This window comes from Mytilus californianus, unplaced genomic scaffold (assembly GCF_021869535.1).
Source record: "Mytilus californianus isolate M0D057914Y unplaced genomic scaffold, xbMytCali1.0.p SCAF_22, whole genome shotgun sequence".
Lineage (NCBI taxonomy): Eukaryota > Metazoa > Mollusca > Bivalvia > Mytilida > Mytilidae > Mytilus > Mytilus californianus.
Genome location: NW_026262671.1, coordinates 4,151,428 through 4,175,622, shown reverse-complemented (window position 1 = coordinate 4,175,622; position 24,195 = coordinate 4,151,428). Strand labels below are relative to the sequence as shown.

Below are 24,195 nucleotides of genomic sequence, written 5' to 3'. Positions count from 1 at the left end.
TATCTCATATTTGTCATACATTTGGCATACAGACCTTAAACTATTTATGTGCAATAACACATTGCTTTGTAATGTTGTATATTGTTATATAAAAGATATATTATCACTTTTCTTCCTGTATATATGTATTGTCAGATACAATTTGTTTGAGTTAAAAATTCACTATTTTAATGTTTCATTGTTATGGTCAGTCAATATGTCTTAATAAACTGGAGAAACAAATAAAGGTTTAAAACAAAATAAAATAATGTATATTTTTTTTCAAATTTGTGATAATTCAACAAAAAAAAAAACAGAAATACTTTATTTTTTTATTTTCATCATCTGGACAAAAGTCATCTGCTTTAAATATTCTGTCAACTATTTTTAACAAAATTTGATAGTTTTTTAATTGGCGAATTGTTTATATCCATTTACGTAAGTTCCCTTACGATTTATATAAATTTTAGATTTTACATTTCCGAGTGATGTGGTTTTATTCATTTAAAAAAAAGGGGGGGGGGTTCCAGTTTTCGGACAATAACTCAAGAATGCTTTGAGCAGTTTTCATGAAACTTTGGTGACTGGTTTATATCTATTGAAATAACCTCCCTTTAGTTTTTATAAATTTGACATTGAGAAGTTATGGAACTTTATTCATTGAAAAGGCGACGGGCATATCATGCGCTCATGGCACAGCTCTTCATTAACATTTACCCTGTATTTTTATGTAACTTTGTAATTTAATGAAATAGAGCAGCCCGCAACCCACAGCCTGCAACCCGCAGCCGGCAGCCCGCAAAACAGTGATACTGTCATTTGGGATGTATAAATACGCAGCCACGGTGAATTACTAAACCTTTGAAAAATTTCAAAATTATCAAACTGCTATTTATTTGGAATGTGTAAATACGCAGCTTCTGTTGTAATTACTTTACCTTCGTCAAATTTGAAATGTGAGTAATTTACCAGTTCAAATCGGTCGGTGCTATTCATTGGTAATGTATTTCTATGCAGTCGTTGTTCTAATAACTCAACTTTTGTCACCTGTGAAATTAAAGAAATGTACCAGCACATATCGCATATCAATATTTTTGTTAGAAGCATATCTATGCAGTCTGTTGTAAATACCTAACCTACGTCATTTTTGAAATTTTAGAATTGTACAAGCGTTGTTTGGTTTTAATTGTATATATATATAAATTTAAAGATTGTTAGAATTAAATCAGAATAGATAGATATCATTCATTTTACATCATAATCATACTGATGTAGGATATCTGTTATCCGAAATATTTTTAAATAGATATTTACATTTGAAGTTTCTTTTTATAATATTGGTGTTGTTTTGTACACTTTTTATGCGTTTATATATATATACAGCAACAGCAACAACACTTTCACAGGTCATGATAATGATTGATTTTAACAGACATGATATCAATTGAATCATCATACAGAATACCTATATCAAACTAACTTGCAAATGGTTTTCAAAACATGTTATTTTACGTGTTTGTGTGTATATTTGAAAAGATGAGACTTAATTAATCCAGCAGTCTGATGACCAGAGAAAATAGTTGAGACGTGTAAATGTAAGGTACGCGGTTTCTCACATACATAATTATAACACTATTAATTTATGTTCGTCTTTTTCCATTAAAAACAGTTGAAATTTTCACTGTATAACGATATAGAAATTTCAACGACGATCTCCATTAAGATCATTTTAGGAGTTTGTTGTGTGCTTTAAAATAGAATGTGAATCAAATGTCAATGTGAAGTGTCAAAATGTACACGACAATAAGAAAACATATAACAAAATTAATCTCAAGGTGAACTTGTGGTTTATACATTTTGTTGGTTTCAAGGTATATATTTTCTGGTTAATGTACATTATATATGCATATTTAGAAGGACAGTGGACAAAATACCAAGACCATTGTTACCACTTTTCTCAAGACAGTGCACCCTGGTATAAAGCCGAGGTAACATATTAATATTTAACATTCAAATAACGCAACTATAGACATAAACTGACAATTGAGAGTCAAGAGTGTACAGTTGAGACATTTAAATAAAGGATAATCTCAAAAGTATGTATTCAGTTATAATAGATTTATTCACACGAATGGGTTTTCTTACATTTCTTCCAAGAAATATTAAAACATTTTGAGTGAATTTATTTCAACCTTATCTAACATGATTATTGTTTGGTTGGTTGATACATTGGTTGCATAACTTCAAGTGACAAATTCTTCATAAAGAATGCTCTGTTGGTAGAGGTTTGTTGATTGATTGACATTTTGCAAACTGTCAGATTTGACGAATTTCACATTTATTAATCGATTGATTGGCTTGCATTATGCTTGATTGAATGATTTATTGATTTAACGTAAATGAAAGAGACGCATATTTCATATTGATTAATTCTTTGATTGAATGTTACTGTAACATCCAGTGAAAACTATAAAACGCAAATTATTTCCTCTTGGAATGATAAATACACCGTCCTCCAAAACAAAAAGCAGATTAGTGACCATTTCCTCGATGAAAAAAAAGTCCATGGACTAGGTCCCTAGGAGCATGCGGAACAGAAATGTTGGACCTAGATCCCCTTCAATTACATGTTTTCGGGTCAGTGCAATATGTTTTTCTTATCTCATTTAAATCATGGTATTTCTAGAAACATTCAGGATGTTACACCTCTCTCCCTACCTTTCCCCTTACAAAACTTATCCTTGCATTTTTCTTATAGATTTCAATGGGACCCTGCGAGGTTTAACACTCCCTCAACAAATATCCTTGAATCTTCCTTTCTTAATGTCATTTTTTCTAAGGATTCTCGGAATTAAAGTTTTACTTTATTGTTGTGTGTGCGACAGTGTACTGTGGATTTATTAATATTTGTGTGATAACAATTTTGATGGATTTCGTAAGTTAAGGTAAACCTCGAATATCAATACTCACCAAAGTAGGAATTTACTTTAAAGACCAAACAGCCTATTCAGTTCTACCAGTGATTTTTCCTTAAAATTTTGTGTGAAGGTATTTCATGATTTGAGGAACAAAATATGATAAAAAAAATTGGGGGTCGCCGACTTAGTTTTGTCACTATAGCAACCTCAGTTTCGTGTTTTCCCGAATATTAACATGATATTTGCTTGTTATTTAAACTCTCAAAAAATCCCATTATATCAAACCTACAAGCATAATTCTTGTTTCATGTTAAAGAGTAGATTTGTGTCTATCAAATACAGGTTCAAGAGTTTAAGACTCTTATTGTTTTGATCTTAAAAAATATGATTTATTTCATTCCCGCCAAAAATAAAACGCAAGAATGAAAAACGTTTTAAGTATTAAAAAATATCTACCAGTGATTTTTTCATAAAAAAATCAAGAAGCAAAATGCCATGTGTACTCTTCAAAATAAAGCAAAAAAATATATATGTCACCGACCTTTCAAAAAAGTTATGATTAATTTTCATGTTTTTTTCTCGTTCGTTTTGAAGAAAAGAGTTGTCTTTCTTCAGAACATTGAATCTGACGTCATAGTACAAGTTTTCCTTGCTGGCGCACTATTTGAAAAAAATTGCAAATTGGACGTTTGAAATCCACATTTAAATTTTCAAGAATCTAATAGAACAACTATATTAACCTACTTTATTATGCAGTAATACAAGAGATCACATGTATGTATCAGTATCAGATCTCATGATGTTGTTGCCGCACAAAATTAACCTTCAGAAACACCTTCCGTCGGAATGAAAAATTGTTCGAAATAACCTTTTACGACGCTTTAGAAAGGAAAGTCTGTTTTTGTCCTCTCCCTCTTATAAGCAAAATCATTGAAAACAAAAAGAGAAATGAAAGTTGACACTGGTTAAGTTACCTTAAAGACTATTTGACTATATAAAACTAGATGTGTGGGGTTTTTTGTCGCGTCAATTTCAGAACTTTGCCCTAGCGCACTCTTTCGCTACTGTTGACAGACGGACAAACATTAGCACGGACGGACTTCTTTATACCATTATGTGTCCCGACTAGGACGAACGTATACAAATTATTCCATCTAGTGTGTGTATTCATTATTTCTGGATATTTAAAATATAAGAAAATTAAAATTATAGGTATAATATATGAATTAAAGTTTTTGATCCTAAAACGTTTTACATCCATTTAACCTATCATAAAATACAATCCCCGTTATAATACCTCACGTGTTTTGAATAAACGAGACAATAAATACAAAATACAAATAAGTTTTTAATGCAAACATTGATTTAGAATCTAAGAAATAATTTTCCGTTGAAAACTATAAAGTATTTCTCAAAACAGGTTGAAATATTATGAATCTAAATAGCTCATTTTTGGAAATTAAAACAAAGACAAGGTATGTATAGATTGCCGGCATTGAAAATCGAAATTTGTTTCCAATCTTTCCGGTCATTGTAGCTTTTTGAAAGTGAGAAATTTTATGTTGGATCTTATTCTTGAAGCAATTGTTTTTGTCATAAGTTAAATTTACAACGTTGCCAGTATATCGAAACTTCTAGAAAGTATTGTTTAACGGCCTAACCTTCTGAAAACTCAATTTTGAAAATTACGTATTAAGTTAAAATTCTAAGCGTAAGTCATATAAATTTACCAGTGTAAAGTTACACGGGCGTACGAGATTTGCTCCGATTTAAAAAAAATTTCGATTTTTAATTTGCTCCGATTTGATTCTTTCATTAGCGCCTATTTTATTTTTTTATCACTAGCCCCGATACTATATTTGCTATACGAGTAAATACATGTACATGAAGTAAACCTAGAATGTATATTGCATGGTAATATAAGGATATAAACAGTGTTCCCTTATGTTTAAGATAATTTTGGTCATATTGTTCGAGAACTTGGTATTGACACGAGAAAGAAAAGATGGACTTCGTTGTTGGCAAGTACAACAAGTATAGAAAAGATGAAATGACAAGAAAGGAATATATCAGATGTGTGGCATATAAATTCTCGACAAGATAATAATTCATTGTACTAGTATTTCGATTTTATTGTGGTGCTTTGAAATGCTGTAAAAAGAAATTTTACTCCGTGATTTTAGTGGATGTAAACAGAGTGCACAAATATCTTTTAAATTGACTTATCCTGCTCGAAATTCTACTCCCACCTCCCCTTTGTGAGCAGGGGACAATAGTTATATACATGTTGTAATTGACAATTCATAACATATGTACAACAGGCTAACGGAAGAGGTTTATATGATAAATAAAAAAATAACTTTCACCTATAATTTACCTGTACACAATCGGCGCAAATGAAAGACAAAATCGGCGAAAGTGAAAGAAAAAAAGTGAAATGCAGATCGGCGAAAATGCAAAAAGCCGAGTTCAAAATTTATATTTTTATTATTATTTTTATTAGAACGGAGGTTACAGATAGTGTAGTATCTTTTGTGTCCATTTGTGTTTAATTTCCACTAGGTATCAGCGCGACGCTTAATTCCACTTTTCTTGGAAGACGTAGTTTTAAGCGTACACCATGTTGGAATCCGTGAAAAACGCGAAATAGGACGTTATAATTTGACGTATTTTTCATGGCTAGAAACAACGTCATAGAGCTTTTATGTCACTACCAAGTTGCGTTAGTTGATGCGCAGCAACAATAGGCTGTTTGGTCTTTAAGCTTATATGCAGACATTATGGGCAAACATAAAGGAAATAGTAGTATACAGTTGTTCAATAGTCTTTAATCGGTTTAACTGAAACAAATCCGGGTCACAAACCAAAACTGAGGGAAACACATCAACTATAAGAGGCAAAAAAAAACAGAACAACAGAAACACTGAACTGCTACAAAAACAAACGCCAACATATATAGAAACGGACTATTTGATAACAACTGCCATATTCCTGACTTGGTACAGGACATTTTAAGAAAAAAAATGTGGGTTGAACCTGGTTTTATGGCTAGCCAAACCTCCCGCTTATATGGCAACCACAAAATCAAATATCTACGAAAACACGATTTTTCAATAATCCACGAAAATTGGTACCCATGAAAATAAATGAATCCACAGTATGTTGTTTTCATTGTCATTAAAATCGGACGTCGATCTTAACTTGTAGCTTTTGTCGTTTTACATTTCTTCCTGAGTCTGAAAATTCCTTAGTATTTCCTTTTCTTATCTTCCTAGAGACCTGTCCAAGTGTAATTAATTGAGGAAGTGGTCCCCGTCGTATTACTTTTGAAGGAGGACTAGGGGCATTTAACCAGTGTATCTGATTACAGAATGTTCGTTAAATATTCGTCACTGGACGTCAAACAATCAATCAACGAATTAGTCAATATGAAATATGCATATCTTCAGTTAGGCAAATTGTCAACCAATCAATCATTAAATCTTTCCATCAATTAATCAAACATTCTACCAATCAATCAATACACCATCCAACCAATCGATATGAAGAATTTGTCACTTGATACAAATATAAATTTCAACTATAATCAACCAAGCAATCAACAAAAAGGCATGCTTAACTTAGGAAATATGGAATATGAACTTCATTGACAGTTTTTTGCTTAAAGAATTGTTTTATATTTATTGTTAGCTATGTATGTACCGACTAATTCAATATTGAAATTCATACTTTTCAGATGATCCTTTATTTAGATGTCTCAACTCCAGACTCTCGATTGTCAATTGTTAATTACATTTATCTAACATGTCTATAAATAGATATAACTACAAAAGAGGGACGAAAGATACCAGAGGGACAGTCAAACTCATAGATCGAAAACAAACTGACAACGCCATGGCCATAAATAAAAAGACAAACAGACAAAAAATAATACAGATGACACAACATAGAAAACTAAAGACTAAGCAACACGAACCCCACCAAAAACTCGGGGTGATTTCAGGTGCTCCGGAAGGGTAAGCAGACCCTGCTCCACATGTGGCACCCGTATGTTGCTTATGTTATTACAAATCCGGTAAATAGTCTAATTCGGTAGGTCACATTCGTGAAAAGGGAAGGGAATTGTAGTTACGACATAAGGAACATATCCGATATCATCTGTGAAACGGTAATTCCGTAACGGTCAACCAACTCGTGATGGCGTCCGTAAAATTTACGAAGGGATGATTTCAACTTCACCATTTGGAACTCTTGGTTTAAAAGCTTCCTTGTGAGCAGCAATCCTCTATCAAGGAAATCAAGATAGGAAATACAAGCCCGGGAATATCGTATCAATTGGGAGATATATACTCCGTATGCAGGCCGTATACAAAAGAGAGGCAGGCAAAAGGGACATTAAAACTCATAAGTCGAAAATAAACTGACAACGCCATGGCGAAAAATGAACAGGACCAAAGGACAAACAACTGTATACAAAACTCAACATAGAAAACTAGAAATTGAGCAACACGAACCCCACAAAAAAGGGGTGAACTCCGGTGCTTGGAAAGTGTAAGCAGATCCTGCTGCACATGTAGCATCCGTCGTGTTGCTCATGTAATAACAAATCCGGTAATAAGTCTAATTCGGGAGGTTATACATTCGAGGAAACGAAAAAAGAGGACAAGGTGGTGGTTTAAACAATTAGAACTTATGCGTCGTCATCTGTGAAACAGAAATTTCATAATGGTCAATCAATTCGTGATGGCGTTCTGGATGATTTCAACTTCACCACTTGCAACTGTTGGTTTAATAGCTTCCTTGTGAACAAGGAAATGCAAGCCCTGGAATATCGTATCAGCTGGGAGATATATACTCCATATTCAGGCGCTGCTGGAAAGTTGCTACATAGAAATGGAAAGTTCACAATGGGGGAACTGAAACCATCTCTTTTGTCATCCAATTTTTGGTCCCAGCCAATACTTATTGTCAATTTCTAGATGTAAGTCAAGATATGAGACAGACTTAACTGTATCTGTTGTATCGTTTATTTCAAGTTCCATGAGATAGTCATTATTCCTAAGAAGATTTTGTATGAAGTCATCTTCATATGAATCAACAAACAAAAAGAAAAGCACAGCCATGCGAATGCCGATTGGTAGTTGAAAAACAATTCCTCCAAACGTAACAAATATGTTGTCAATCAGGAAATGAAGCATCTTGATTATGTCAGTTTCAGAGTGTTGTTTTTTTCACAAAGTTTGATTTATCCCCTCCCCCATTTTTTATGAAACAAAGCAGGAACAACTCTTTTAATTTGTCTTTTAGTATTAATTGGGAATACATATCTTTGGAATTTTTTAGTATCCACACCTGATTCACACCGCCTATAGAATCGGTAGTTTCACTACAACTTTGAAGCCCGGCTTTGATTTTGGAAGACCCAGCAATACAACGTTGTTTGCATGGACACTTATGTAATTCAGGTATCCAATACAGAGGGAAGACCCAGTTCTTCATCTTTGGTTGAAATTTCAAAGGAACATAGAACAGACCAGTGATTATCCAGGATTTCCTCCTTGGTAAGTGTTGTGGGGTATATATTGAGGTTCCATTATGTCATTACCTAATTCATTTATGAAGCAGTTTATGTAATGTGATTTACACACAAAAACTATGTTGTCTGGGGCTTTATCTGCGGAGACAATAATTCAAATAATGATTTCTGATACCAAATTACATTATTCGTATTCCTCTATCATAAGTCGAGTACATTAAAATAAAATAAAATTGAGAATGGAAATGGGAAATATGTCAAAGAGACAACAACCCGACCAAAGAGCAGACAACAGCCGAAGGCCACCAATGGGTCTTCAACATATTTCATGCACCAACCTATCATACGGGTAAATCTTATACCATTCGAAAGCATATCACCTGTCCTATCATTTTTGTTCGGTCGTCAAATTTCATAGTCAAGGACAGACAATTTCTTATTTTACGAGAGTCAGCATTTTTGTATACATTGTCTTCAAAATAAATAACATTCTGTATAAGTATATGAAAATCTTTTAAAACAAAGATATTAGTCAATTATCAAACGCAATTTAAAATATTAATTACGTACGCGTGTTTTTAATAAATAGCGCCTATTCCAAGAAATTCCAGTGAAAATGATACAAATGAGTGAAAACCAAAATTTTTGTCTTTGATTCAATTGTTAGTTGCCATTATACAAAATAACATTTTTCATTTAGTGCTAGGACGTTTATGACATCATCAAATTACTGCAATCACGCTTCTTGCAAATTACACAGCAAATCACAGCAACCCATACAGTTGCCCAAAATTACCCCCATCTGCAAATAGATAACGTTTTAGCTGTTCTATGTTAAAAAAAAATCTGTATGTAGTCAATATGAGATTAAAGAAACACATTAGAAATGCAAAACTCTTTGAAAGAAATAATACGAATGGGATTCATGCTTTTAGGGAGGATGTAAGGAGCCTAACTTTGATATTTCATATGTAGTTTAGTTACCAGCCCTGTAAAAACTCTTCTGTGTTTTCTTTGTTTGAAATTTCATTATTATCTTCAAAAGAAATGAAGGACTTTATATGTAAATATTAAGCTAGCCCCAAAAAACTAAATACATAAATGGATATTTACATAGTTAGTAAGTTGAATAACGAAAAGATGAATTCAAACATTTCTCTTACACAAATTAGAAAATTTAAAATTAGAAATTAGAAACTGCATTGTGTATTGACAAAACAAGTAAAAACTATAATATTCTAGACCCTAAAAATGTTTTTTTGTGTCTGTCTGAAGTAGGAAACCCTACCTAAACGTTATTGTCTTGTAAAACGTTGACATGTTGCAATAACATGCAGTTGCATGTTGTATTTAGCATAACCTTTCGAATTTTCGGTTCTTAATGCTCTTCAACTTTGTACTTTATTTGGCCTTTTTAACTTTTTTATTTGGGCGTCACTGATGTGTCTTTTGTAGACAAAAACGCGCGTCCGTCGTACAACATTTTAAAACTGGTATCTATTAGGCGTTTATTCTATATCATCTGATTTGAAAATTCTTGCCAATTCGCAATAATTGTAGTTATAATTAGACTTCCTTAATAGATAAATTATTACATGTAGAATAAATAGCTATAAAGAAATAAATTACTGGATAGGTCTCGCACCAACAATTTAACCAATCATCACAAGAACGTTTTGTAAAAGTAAGCTCCCTCTGACAAAACATAACTCTTTTCAAATTGCTGTGTTAAGTCCTCTGTTGAAGACCTGGCAGCAGTGTTATGACGATTTCCACACTTTATTTTCATACTAGAGATGAACGAGGTTAATTATATTTGCATTATTTTTCTAATCACAAAGGTCGTGTAAATAAATCGGTTGCCAAACTTATATAAAATTAAGGAGATGAGGTATGACTGCCAATGAAACAACTATCCACCAGAGTTCAAATAAAGTGGGTGTAAGCAATTATAGGCAACCGTACGGGCTTCAACAATGAGAAAAAACTCATACCGTATAGTCGGCTATAAAAGGCCCCGACATGAAAAATATAAAACAATTCAACTGAGAAAACTTACGACCTAATTTATAACAAAACAAAAAACGAAAAACAAGTATGACAGACATGAACCAACGACAACCATTGAACTACAGGCTCCTGATTTGGGACAGGCACAAAAAGAATGTGGCGGGGTTAAACATATTTGTGAGCGCGCAACCCTCCGCTTATCTGGAACTGTGGTGTAACAGCACAGCATAAGAACAAACTATAAAAATCAGCTGAAAAAGACTTAACTCATAAGATCGATAAAATGCAGAACAACATCAAACATAAACACAGACTGGACGTGGCAGGGTATTTATCCATCATCATCCCTAACAACAAAAAGGACACTAAGTACAAATCTGAGATTACTCGGAGTGCCTGACAGCTAGTCAGCAATAACAACTAATAAATAGAATCATGTATCTAAGACTAAAATATCAATCCGTACACAGCCAACATCCTATGGATTTAGTGTAAAGACGTCATTAACAGTCAGAGAAAAAAATGACTTTGTGCAATGCCAAAATAAAGGTGTCGACAGATTGTAGTACAGTTAAAGTGCATATGCGTATAACAAAACTATTTAGTATGATTTTAATTTACTTATAACAAAATCAATATTTATACCAAAAAAAAAACAATATTCAACGATCTGATTACAGTGTTGGATTGGTAACCTTTTAGAATAAGTTTATTTAAAGGATTGATAAGTTTACCCGGATCGTATATAAATTTCCGGGATCGGTAAATAACATCACCGTAAAATTTTGAATTCCGTCTGAAATAATTTTTTTACAGGTACAGCCAAACTTGCAAACCAAATCTTTGTATCTATGGATGAATTTAGTAAAGGTTTTAAGTAATATGTGGTTACGAAATCCCTGACTTAATAATTTACCAGTAACACATAGATTACGTTCAGTGAAATCCAAAACGTCACTCCAGACACGGGCATAACGAACGCTGGTTTGAAGTATTGTATAAAAACTACTTTATAAAGAAAGCCCATAAACTTTATCCAAACAAACAATGACATGAATAAATAAAATAGTTTTCTTTTTATATTACATTGCCTTGCATGTTATAATCGGTTCGTTTGGTTTTCTAATGGTGTGCATTTCTCATAACTGCAATAAGTGTCTGATATTAGTTGGCATAAAAAAACATACAAACTAATGGATGGACATATGAATGGAAAGAACAAAAACAAATGGGCTTTGGGACAAAATGATTCATACATTTCCGATAAACACATATAAAAAATAACATGACCAAAGCTTTAAAAGAAGTGACAAACAGCAGTCCTCAGAACATTACACCAAAATGTACAAACACTACCTTAAACTGGTAGTGATTGAAGTTGCTCAGGAAGTGTAATCAGTCTTCCGCGATATTGATTTTCAGTCATAAGAACTAATATAGCATGTAATAATGTGCTAACATAAAAAAAGAGACGGATTTGTGATTGTAAAGCGCGTGGTGCAAACAGTTTTCATTCGAATATTGAACGAAAATAAACTTCTTAACATGTCTTCGACATCGGAAAAGTATATTTTTCTGTATATGCCTTATATATTCCTTAGGCACTTTTATAACCCTTTTTTAAATATTGTAAATTATTTTATACTAAAATTGTCAACAATCGATGTGTTATCTAAACAATGAAAAGCAAAATGATCAATATTTGCGGACGGTGGTATTAAGGGCAACTGCAAAAGCTTCATTAGAAGGCTGATTCCTAACCAATATTATATAAATTGCAGTTTAAAATGGCTAAAAAAATCTCTCCACCTATTAAATGATACATTTATTTTATGTTTGACATATGAATATTGTTACCTAAAGAAATATTTTGCTTTTAGTGCAATTTTATCCAAATTGAAGTTTTATTTTTTAAATGCAATTTTCTGTAAATATTGCGAAATTAACATTTTAATTTGCATTTGATTCGGAATTATGATATTCTGTTCTATTATGTTTATGTGATTTTTAGAAAATAATATCATACAAGAACCAGCAAAGGGCATTTTGTTTAATCTTGCAAAATTTAGGAATGTTCTGGACTTTTGACCTTGATTTAACAAAAATTGTACCCTACGAATTATTGACGCCCGGTCAAAAAAGAAAGAACTGATAATAAGCTTTCGAATGATATATAATATGGCCGTGTGTTCGGTGGGTGCATAAAAGACGTTAACTAAGTGTCTTTTTGAAAAATGTCACTCGCCTATTTTATATAGGTAGACAATGTGTGTATAGGTAAACGGTAATGAAACAACTGCATCATTATAATAGAAATAAACGAAAAGACATGCTGTAATTATTGAATCGAAAATCTCTAATTTGTATGGCGACATGATATTTCATTTCATTTTTTTATACCATTCAACAACATTTTTATTTGTCTTGGAACCTAGGTAAATCATTTGTCGTAAAGTGTGGTAGATTTAGCTACCATGCCGTCACACCAAATTATAATTACATTTATATATATATATCAATGGGTCATAATTATTCATCTTCTGTTAAGTTGTCTGAAAAAACTATGTACCTATCTTGTTATCTAATTAAATTGAATGATTTATTTCGTTAGCATCTAGTAAAACTGTCAATTGTATGTATGATAGCTTGGAAATATATAAATAGGGATGATCTTCCTATCAAACATATGTATGGATAGGGATTTCCGAAAAAATCAATATCTGAATTGGGGGTACTTTTTGAAAAAACAACAGCCGGAAGATTCTTTTTAAAAACATACAAAAAACAAAAAAAGTAATATAACTATTTTTAGTTTGTTCTTAAGGTTCATCAAAAGGAATTGAAAACATATGGCTGTGTTTACACCACAAAATCTACTTTGAGTACAGACAAACTGATGCATTTAGGAAATATATAGATATATAAAAGTCAATGTAGTCTGTGTTTCAGAAATTTATAAGCTTACTTGGATTTTGATGTGCATTTTTTTCCAGTCTGCAGAAGATAGCAAAATAAACTAACACATGCGTTTCATTTGATACGGTCCACTCAGTTACACAGTTTTAATCACCTATTGTTTGCAGATGTCTATTGTCCATTTAAATCAGAACTACTCACAACATTTATTATATGAGGGGAGCTTCTCAAACCTCTTTCCAAACATAGTTTATTTTGGCACCTTCTGCAGGAATGAAAAAAAAATGAACAGCAAAATCCAGGAAAATTTTTAATTTTTTGAAACTTGAAATGCATTTAAAATTTAATTATCTAGTTCCTGCCATGCCTTAAAACTTTTCCAGGTGCACAGGTTTGTCAGTACTCCGAGTAAAATTTGTGGTGTAAATACGGCCATATTAGCCAAAAGGTTATGATGAACCTTAAATAGCGACTTGTTTATTCCAAAATTGTCCTGTTTACAATTTCCACAGTTCCGGCGGATGCAAACTAAGGATCCCTGTTTACAATAAACCAATGGCCAGCAGGAGCCTAAATAAAAGTCCACTTTGTTTGTTAAAATAAAACAAATCCATTATTTATAACATGAAAAATTAGTACAGCAATAATAATAAATATTCTAGTATATGACAATAGATGAAAAAACAGCTTTCTAGATAGTAATACTAAATAATATATCTTTATAACATAATCGAGTGCACCGCTGAGCAATGGACTACCTAATACAAATTAAAGAGTACATAAAAGGCAGACCACATAACGTCGTGACTGTTTTCTCCTTTATGGTTAGTTATTATCATATATAATTAATTCATGTGTTTATTTTTTATTTGATATTGAACTTTACAATAATAATTGTTAATTGATTTGGTGTATTTTGAAGATTTCTTTTAATACTATAGTCCTTTCACGATTTTTTACCTTTTCTTTCATTTCGGTATTCCCCTTCGCACTTGCGCTTTGGGATTGTCGTATTTTTTATGACAATTTGAAGTAGATTATGCAATAAGGTATACCTGTTAGTCTTTGATTTTATCACTTGTTTACGAGGTAATGGTTTTTTATATAATAACAAAATAAAGAAGAACGTTATTAGTACCCCGTATACTATGAATGTTTTATTGACAAATGTATTGTACCATATTTTACAGCGACTTTGCAGAGATTTTGGTGGATATCTTGTAAAGATCGACAATTCATCTGAGAATGAATGGTTACATTCAAAAAGACAAAAAAGTGAGTTTTTAAAATCAGTCATCAATCACTTGAATGTCTTAAAAAATCAAAAAATTTCTACTTTCAATCTTTTTATCTGTAACTTTTAGTTGATTGAAAATTCTTTCGTACAGAATTCTTTAATATTTGAACTCAATTTCTATGTTTGCAGAATATGTCATCTAGATTAAGCTTGGATCGTTATAATTATGAACAAATGACATGTGGAATATTCGCCAATGAGACAACAACACAACGATACAAAAACCAAAAGATAACATGCGGTTTTAAACTAGAGACGAGTTTTTAAAAGATATGAAAATCTCTCATTCGATATATGATATGCATTTACTCTAATTTAATAAGCCTGCAGAAGAAAAATAATTCACAACGTTTAATTAAAAATACTTTTTAAAGAACTTTCTAGTATATTTTAGAAAGTCACGGATACTGGATAGGTCTGACTGACTTAATTGAGGGAGAATGGCGATGGAGTATAGACCAGTCACTTGCTACCTTTAAAGCTTGGGACAGTTCTGCTGGTTCCAGTGGACATAGCAGTAATTGTGTTTCTTTCGCTGGTAGTGTCGCTAAATGGTTTGACACGAGCTGCAAATCCGGCTATTACTATATTTGCGAGAGACATTTTTGTAAGTATATAATGTTTGTTGCCTTCATTAAATTTTTTTATTTGTTTTATTATTTAAACATTTAACGGGATACAGAATCCCTAAGGGAGTTAAATCTTAAAATCAGCTGAACGTTTTAATCACATTGTATCAGTAAAGAGAAATCACGCTTCTCAATGATCAAAATTATTGTTCGTCAATCTGCTATATCATGTATATATCCAATGAATAAATCCAAGTGTCTTTAATTTTGTCAACAGGTCAAAGAAAACATTTGTCAAATATTTGGTGAAAATTAAACGAGACAAATCTTTTTTAGTCAAAGTGTTTGGTACCCCTTAAATGCATGACACGGAAAACACAATTTACAACTGTCGAAAAGATAGTATAAAATAATAAAGCATAAGCATATACATGATATAGTCTGTAAATGCTAACATATACACAAAACTCCAGACCCGCAAAAGACAATGATGATAATTGCTTGTGGTAGTCCGTCCGTTATGTTTACATGCTTTTATAAAAAAATAATGATTGTTATAGTTGTTCTGAACTTATGCTGTGCTGTTATACCACTATATTCTGTATGTGTCTATCAAAATTAGGAGCCTGTAATTTAGTGAATGCCGTTTGTTGCTGCATATCGGATTTTTTTTTTTTTAATGTTTTGTACATAAATCAGATCATTAGGTTTTTCTTTTGATTTTTTTACATTTGTTAAAGCATGTTATGCGTTATGGTTTATGCTCATTGTTAAGGGCAACTTGTGATCTATGTTTGCTTCTACAATATTTGGTATCTGGTAAGGAGCTGTCTCATAGGAATCATACTATTTCTTCTTATTTTTATGTTTCTACATCAAACCCATATGACCTGATAATTTTCCATAACACAGTCAGTTTCAAAAATACTGTTTTTTCTTTCTATCGCTACTCTATCGTAACAAAAAAAAAGATAAAAGCGGATTTTTTTAGCCTGTTTTATCTAAGACATACTATAATATACTGTATTATTCGTCTGTCTGTCCTTCCGTTCGTGTTTCAACACTCCTATGATAAGTCACATTTGCTTTAAACAATTTCCCTGAAAGTTTCAGACACGATTAGGATTGACGGAAGAAAAGCTATGGGTGCTTATTCTTAGAAAACTGGACATTATCTCAAATGATTACGATAACTCAATTTTGCTTAGATACTTTTTCCTATTTCTTAATAAAAGAGCTAGAATTTTTAAAATTAAGCTTCCCTTCAATTTTCCTGATTTTTACTCATTAAACATTTTTAACATATCACATAGTTGCTCCAGTATGATTTGATTGATGTCCTAAAAAATCGACACTGTTTTGAGATTGACAAAAAGAATCTCACTTCAATTTTGAAAACTTTCTGGTTTGTCATCCCTGAGTTACGTGACTTTTACTGTCATATTGAGGTTTATAACATTTCGTACCATGACTTCGAGTATGATTGGATCGATTTACTAGAATAGGTGAAAGTAAGATACCTTTTCTTTTGATATTGATTTTTTTTCCAATTCTCCTTCATTTACTAAGCAGTATACTGATGTAAACAATCAATCAAAAGCTGTAAATTGAGATTAATGGGTAAATATGTGTTATTAAGAATTTCATAATTCGGGTTAAGGTCATAATCTAATTATTGATCATTATTAATTATCATTATTCCTCCCAAACCAAACAAGATAGATTAAACTATCCAATGACTCTTTAAGGTGATATTGCTCCTAAAATAACTGTGTTCAAGGTCAACGGATGTGATCTTGTGCAAACAGGAAATAGTTGCTTTTGTCCTTGCAACCATAATATTTTCGGAATCAGTGTAAAATCAGCTATAATTATTTTTGATACATGAATTTTAGTTTGATAGCTTTTTATCCCCATTTTTCATAGTTAAGTACATTGCAACGTGATGTTTTTAGAATAAATATAAAGTATAAAAAAGAAGATGTTATATGATTGCCAATAAGACAACTCTCAAAAAGAGACAAAATGGTGTTAAAGTTAACACCTATGTGTCACGGTACGGCCTTCAACAATGAGCAAAACCCGCACAGTTTAGTAAGCTTGAAAAGGCCCCGAAATAACAAATGTAAGACAATTTATTCGCGAATACGAATATCAAATATAATATACAGCAACACACGACAATCACTGAATTACAGTCTCCTGAATTGGGACAGCCACATTCATAATGTTCGTTGGCGCAAAACCCTTCCCCTTACCCTGGGCAGTGGTGTAACAATACAACATAAGAACAAACTATCAAAATAAGTTGAAAAGGGTTGAGCTAATGCAATCGATTCAAAGCAGAAAAACAACTAACAAAAATCCCCCCACCCAAAAAAACCAAAAAAAAAACACAAAGTATTGATATCGACAGCTAGTTGAAAACCAATTACAACTAATAAAAAAAATCACCTATCAAGACTAAAATATCAATGAGTTCATATCCAACATCCAATGGATTTAAAAAAAAAACGCATTTAACAGTCAGAGAAAACATTACCTTGTACAATGCCAAATATAAAGGTATTGACAGATTGTAGAACCGTGAATGTGCATATGCGTATAACAGTGATATCTAGTATGGTTTTAATTTACTGATAAATAACATCAATATCTATAATAAAATAATATTTAAAGATTTGGTTACAGTGTTGAACTGGTAATCTTTTAGAATTAGTTTATTCATAGGATCGATACGTTTACCCGAATCTTAATGTCAGGGCTCTTGAAACAACATTACCGTATAAATAAGGATGTACTTTCCCGCTTGCAAAAGATTTTCTACAGGTACATCTAAACTTCTAAAGCAAATCTTTGTATCTATGGAAGAATTAAGTAAAGGTATAGGTAAATTGTGGTAACGAAATTGCTGATTTAATTTTTTACCAGTGGTACATAGATTACGTTCAATGAAATCTAAAACAACACTACAGACACGGGCATAGCGAACGAGTTGGTAAACGTGAGACGGTGGCATAGGAACATCACCGTCAATAACAATAGGAACGAAAATGTGTCCCTTTTGTCGTTAAGTTTTGTAGACTTTCCAGTGTAAAAGTGAAATATCTAAATCTAGAAAAGGACATTTAATGCTGTTAATATTTCATTTATTTAAAGTAAGTTCCTTTGGGTAAATTTCATCAGTACATTTAGAGAATTCTTGATTATTTAATGAAAAATATCATCAAGGTTAAGTATTGTTGAATTTATCAATTAAATGATATTTAGAGGGGTCTTTTCTGAGGTTGGCCATAAACTGTGATTCATAACAGTACAGGAACAAGTCTGCAAAGGGGCACAATAGGTGCACATAGGAATACCTACAACTCGATAAACTGTTTATTGCAAAAACGTACATCAAATTTTTAAAGGAGAACATTTTCAGCTTTAATCATCTTAAAACACTTTCAGTAAGTATATCTAGCATATTTACATTTCTCATTAGGAGAAAAAGGCTTTATAAGAGTTGCAGCAAATACATTTGCAATCAGATTTTTCAAACGACCATTTAATTAAATAGGAAAACTTTTGTTTGATAGAAGTTGTAGAAGTGTAGTATAAAAAATTGAAAAGTCATAACTCTCAACCGAATCAAAAGTAAGCTATCAAATGAAAACGAAAGTAACTACATAAAAAAAGAAGTAGCTAGCTATCTTCTTTCAACGAAAAGTCCATATACACGATGGTTTGTAGGAATCAGTTTTATGTAAGCTATCATGAGGTTAAAATGTTCTTCGAGTATTTTTTATACAATATTTATTTTTTCGTCTGCCGTCAAAAATAAGTTTGGTTCCTGGAAGCAAACAGTGTCTTCGCTCTTGCTTTTAAAACTGTGTTGCATTTATTTCATATGGAGTTATCACCATGAACACTGTTTTGTTTGTGTTAATACTTCTGTTTAAAAAAAACCGGTAAATCAACATGTCGACAAAACATATTTAAAAAAAATAAATTTGTTCCAACAATTTTGACCGAAGCAATCTAGTAAAGTCTATTGGTTATTTCTCTTTTTCTTTTCTTACATAGCGGTAAATCAGTGTTACCCATGGACTGTAAATTATAAAGAAATAGGGTTGTTTGATAAGACCTTTTTTGTCCATAAGCAGTAAATTGAGGTATAAATAGTTTTCGTTTTACAAAGTTTGAGTTAGAGTTACTTCCTTTTTTTGTCGCCATGTTGGATGTCTACGTGCACAAATTCCTTCATATATCAGCAAGATTCAGCTTGTTATACTACGCACTACACTTTAGAAAATGTCATTTAGCCTTGGGTAATTGATCACTGCGATTTAGAAAGGACCTCTTTTTAGAAATACTAAGGATTTTCTAATCAGGAATTGAAAACCCAAGCTGTATTTGGCAAAACTTTTCGAAATTTTTGTCCTCAATGTTTTTCAATTTCGGCCTCTATTTGGCATTTTTTAAGTTTTTTTAATTCGAGGGTCATTGATAAAGAAAAGCGATACTGGCTTACAAAATTTCCTGGAAAAAAATGGAGTTTTATATTTTTTATTTTTTAAAAAATGTTTCCGTACTCCTAAAAATAAAATCATTATATTTAAATTTACCTGTGGACGTTAATTTATTTAATGCCATTTTGTCCCAGGTTAAAGTTGTCTTTTTGACATTTTCTACATCTTTTTTTTTTATTAATATTGTATTTATGTCACATGTGTCATAGATCATACTTATTCGTTCAGTGAATGTTACTGGTTTTTGTTTATATGTCCTTTTTGTCGAGTTAATCCATTTCAATTAATATTTTATAGTGTGTCTTTTTATGTTGTAATGTTACACTACTATTTCAGGTTAGGGTGAAGGTTGGTGCCTGTTCAAAAGTTTAAACCTGCTGCATTTGTATGCACCTGTCCTAAGTCAGGAGCCTGTTGTTCAGTGGTTGGTGTTTGTTGGTGTGGTTCATAAGTGTTTCTCGTTTTTTTATATAGATTAGACTGTTGGTTTTCCTGTTTGAATTGTTTTACACTAGTCATTTTGGGGCCCTTTATAGCTTGCTGTTCGGTGTGAGCCAAGGCTCCATGTTGAAAGCCGTACTTTGACCTATAATTGTTAACTATTTACACATATTGTGACTTGGATGGAGAGTTGTCTCATTGGCACTCATACCACGTCTTCTTATTTATATTTACCATCAGACTTGCTCGTTCGACATTGTTTCACTGTGGTAGGTCAAATGTGAAAAATCAACCAGTAATACTTCCAAAATGGTGGCCAATGGAAATACCTAAACTCTAAACACGTCATATCGTAGCCAATCTATAGGTTAAAGGTCAAAGTCAATGTCAAAATTTTGACATTTGCTTGTTTTCGATATAATTATCAGAAACTGTTATGATTATCAATGAAAGTTTGTTTTATCAAATAGTAATTTACGACAAGACACAACTTTAATAAGCGATTAACTAAATACTTTTGGGTTCGAAGCGGTCATGTCAGTTCTTATTGGATTTTTCTCCGCTTCAATATTAAAAGTATAAACTGGAAGTTTTTTCTCCCTGTTTCATAAAAAAACAAAAACATTTTCTTGCAAGCTAATTTGAATTAAATGTAATTTCTGCACATTATACACGAGAATGACTTATTCCTTCTTTTTACATATTAGACCTGGGAAATCTTACTTTCTCCCCTTGTTTATAAGTAAAAAGTTGAAATGCAAATAATCGGAATTCTTTTCAATTTTCAGAATATTAAACTTCAAACATAACTTACTATTAAACTTAAACCATACGATCATATGAGAGACTTATGTTCTTAAAATAGAAGTGAATGACAAATGTCAACTTGATATTCTAGTTTTTGACGTTCACTTGGTTTAAACCGATTTAATGACATGCATAGGGGTTATTACTCCCTCTAATACATATATTGCTCTTCCTACTAATACATGAAAAGTCATTGATTCTTCAGCATATGGTTGTAAAATGTGTGGAAGATACCAAAGGGAAGCAAAATAACCATTTGTGTACTTCATTTACGAAAAAGTATATAGAAACATATCATTTGACATTAATAGTTTAAACAACAGTAGTAAGTGATCTCCCTAACTTCAAGCAAAATCATAAAGATCCTTTTTTAACCAGTGTAAAGTAAACTGTCATTTCACGTCGGAAGTGACTTTCAGTAAACAGTAAGTCGTTAAATGTATTTTTTTAAAAGAATGTATGTAAAGTTGTTACAAGTTACTTTTGCCTTTCTTTGCCATATACTTTTGGTTTATTATATATGAGAGGAATTTTGATCAGTTAATACATTTTCTGTTTATCTTTATAATTGATTTATATATTTAATTTTTGAATTTAAAATCTTTTCAGGTTATTGAACAGATTTGAATTTGAGTCCGAGAAGAGTGATATACGTTGCTGGTCAAATATGAATTCTTTAATATGTATTTCAAATAAAGAATATAGATTAAAAATGCCTTTGCTGTTATTATCATAAAATACTGCAGAAAATTTCACATAGCAAACCCTAAGTGTAGTTTTGTGAATTTGTCCTTCTTTTTCGATAACATATTCAGTTACACTTCCTTTTGAATAAACCTCTCTTTTGTAATGCACCCGCCGTGGCGGTTGGGGCATTAAGTTTTACCCTCGTCCGTTCTCTAACTTTAATTTGCCTCAACGAAATGTTATGAAACTTATACACAATGCGTATTACCTCCAAAAACAGATCAAGTTTAAATTTTGGTGGCGACACTTTCGCCTTTCTTTTTGAGTAATGTCACTTTGTAAATTGAAAAATTTTAGAATTTGATATATCTTTTCAAGCGGAGGCATCTGTGTCCCATGGACACATTCTTCATTTACTCTGCATGATTTAGCTTTGGATCTATTTTATCATTCATATTAGTTAAAATCATGAATCCCCTTTTTATTTTCATGAAGACCTTTTTTAGTTTAACTACATTGAAAAACTGAAATTGTATACCGTGCCAACTGTTTGAACTTATTAGGAGCTTCTGTCTTGTTTTAATTCAAATGAATATTTCATATTTTCAAGCTTTCAACATTTTATCATATTTCAACGACACTGATGCTGGAGCATTCTGGTATTTTATGTTCGTTTAAAATAATACATAAAAACAAAAGGAAATTTCAGACAGCAACCAAATGACACAAATAAGAAAATAGAGTGAGAGGTGAACGTATAGCCTTCACGCATAGACAGGTGTCTTGACAATATGTCAAACTCTACATCTGTTTTTTTTCTAAATTGGTCAAGGTCTACGAATACGAAATCGTTAAAAATTTACAATCAACCCCCAACAACACCAGATTCCCAAATATGACTTAGGGCATGTTAAGATATAACAAGACACCACAAACAAGGTTCCTGGCATAGACACATGGCGTGACTAAATAATATTTTAAGATCGCAATCCCGTTTTATCTCTATCAGTGTTATAACATAACGTACATACAATAACATTGGATGAAATTAGTACAGAAGAAGCACATATATGCTACTAACATTATTTGGACTACGATCACATTACGCTGGAAACATATACATTTCCGATTTACATCTTACAAATATCAGTACTCTTTGTCCAAAGAAATCAATATTCTTATTTCCGTTGTGTACTCACATCTAAAAGTTTAGGGTTGTATCCGGAATGTTTGATTATTTACAATAGTAGAAGTAACGTCCAACTAACGCATTTATTTCGCCTAGTAAACCTACAGTCTACACAAAAAAAGTGCAAAATGCAAATGTTCATGAACGTTTTCACGTCTTCATTCACAACCCAGAAAAGAATAGCCCAAGTAAGAAAAAACATGTCAAAGCCATTAAAAATGAATGGCAGTTAAAAATCAAACAATTACTACGATATATTGTCAAAATCTTTCGCTCCTCTTTTACCGAAACGATGTGAGATGGTATTCAATTTGTAAATTACTTCATTCAGGTGTTCATGTTCTCATTCACAATCATTTGTGTTTTTGAATTCAGAAATATGATGGGCCAAGTAAGAAGATATGTGTGAAAACTTGTACCCTTTCGACAAACAATGAATTTTGTAACCCAAACCTTAAGATTTTATCACTGAAAGGAAGCAAAATATATAAAATCATCAGAAAATATTAACGGAAGTATAAACTCATAGAATCACTAAGATCTGTTGTCTCAATTCTATGATAGAACTGGTAAAAACTATGTAAATTTTGACAAATTCTACAATGCTTCATTCAGGCAAAACATAACGTATAATTTGTCGATTTGGAGAAATCAAGTTCTTTTTCCAGATTCGAACAACAATTTAGAAACCAACCTAGAGATTTTCAGTGAGCTGTAACCATAACTGACCATACTATTATATTTGCACTACAAATTGAAATCGTTTCTGAATTCTAACCTTTTCAAAAATGTAACTACATTGTATTCTACTCTTTATACTGTTAGGTCATCTTTCATAATATGTTTCATTCTGAGGTATAAGCTCGTTTTGTTGTGCATAAACAAGTACAAATTAAATTTGTTGTGCATAAACAAGAACAAATAAAATTTGTTGTGCATAAACAAGAACAAATCAAATTTAAACTTTTTGATCAATAAGTCCTGCAAAACCATATTACTGTCGATCGCACATTTAGAAATACTTATTAAAAGACATGCCTCCAATTCCTGCTCTAAATGCAATATGCAACTTTTGAATTAGTTCTGAAGAAGACAATCAGTTACTGATACTGTTTGGTATAGTAAGAGAGGTTTAAAGACGGAAATATTCATTTTAAAAGAAAGGATATATAGCATGAATGACGATTCGACAACTTCTGCTCATGGACTGATATTCCCCGAGGGCATCTTCAGCTTCGTAGTTAGTGTTTTTTTTTACATAATATATTGGTATCCTCGTTTCAACTGTTTGACATGTTATCATATCGGGACCTATTATAAATTGCAGATGGT

At 31.8% G+C, this 24,195-nt stretch overlaps 1 protein-coding gene across 1 annotated transcript in view; it reads left to right on the top strand.

Moving 5' to 3' along the window:
• The window catches only part of LOC127732134 (perlucin-like protein), a 36,135-nt gene extending 14,490 nt beyond the window's left edge, over positions 1 to 21,645 (top strand). Inside the window, exons 3-6 of the mRNA XM_052241210.1 lie at positions 1,894 to 1,967; positions 14,550 to 14,634; positions 15,051 to 15,263; positions 21,597 to 21,645. Coding sequence (XP_052097170.1) covers positions 1,894 to 1,967; positions 14,550 to 14,634; positions 15,051 to 15,263; positions 21,597 to 21,604 — 380 coding nt within the window. The 3' untranslated portion in view covers positions 21,605 to 21,645. The remainder of the gene's footprint in view (positions 1 to 1,893; positions 1,968 to 14,549; positions 14,635 to 15,050; positions 15,264 to 21,596) is intronic.
• The last annotated feature ends 2,550 nt before the right edge of the window (positions 21,646 to 24,195 follow it).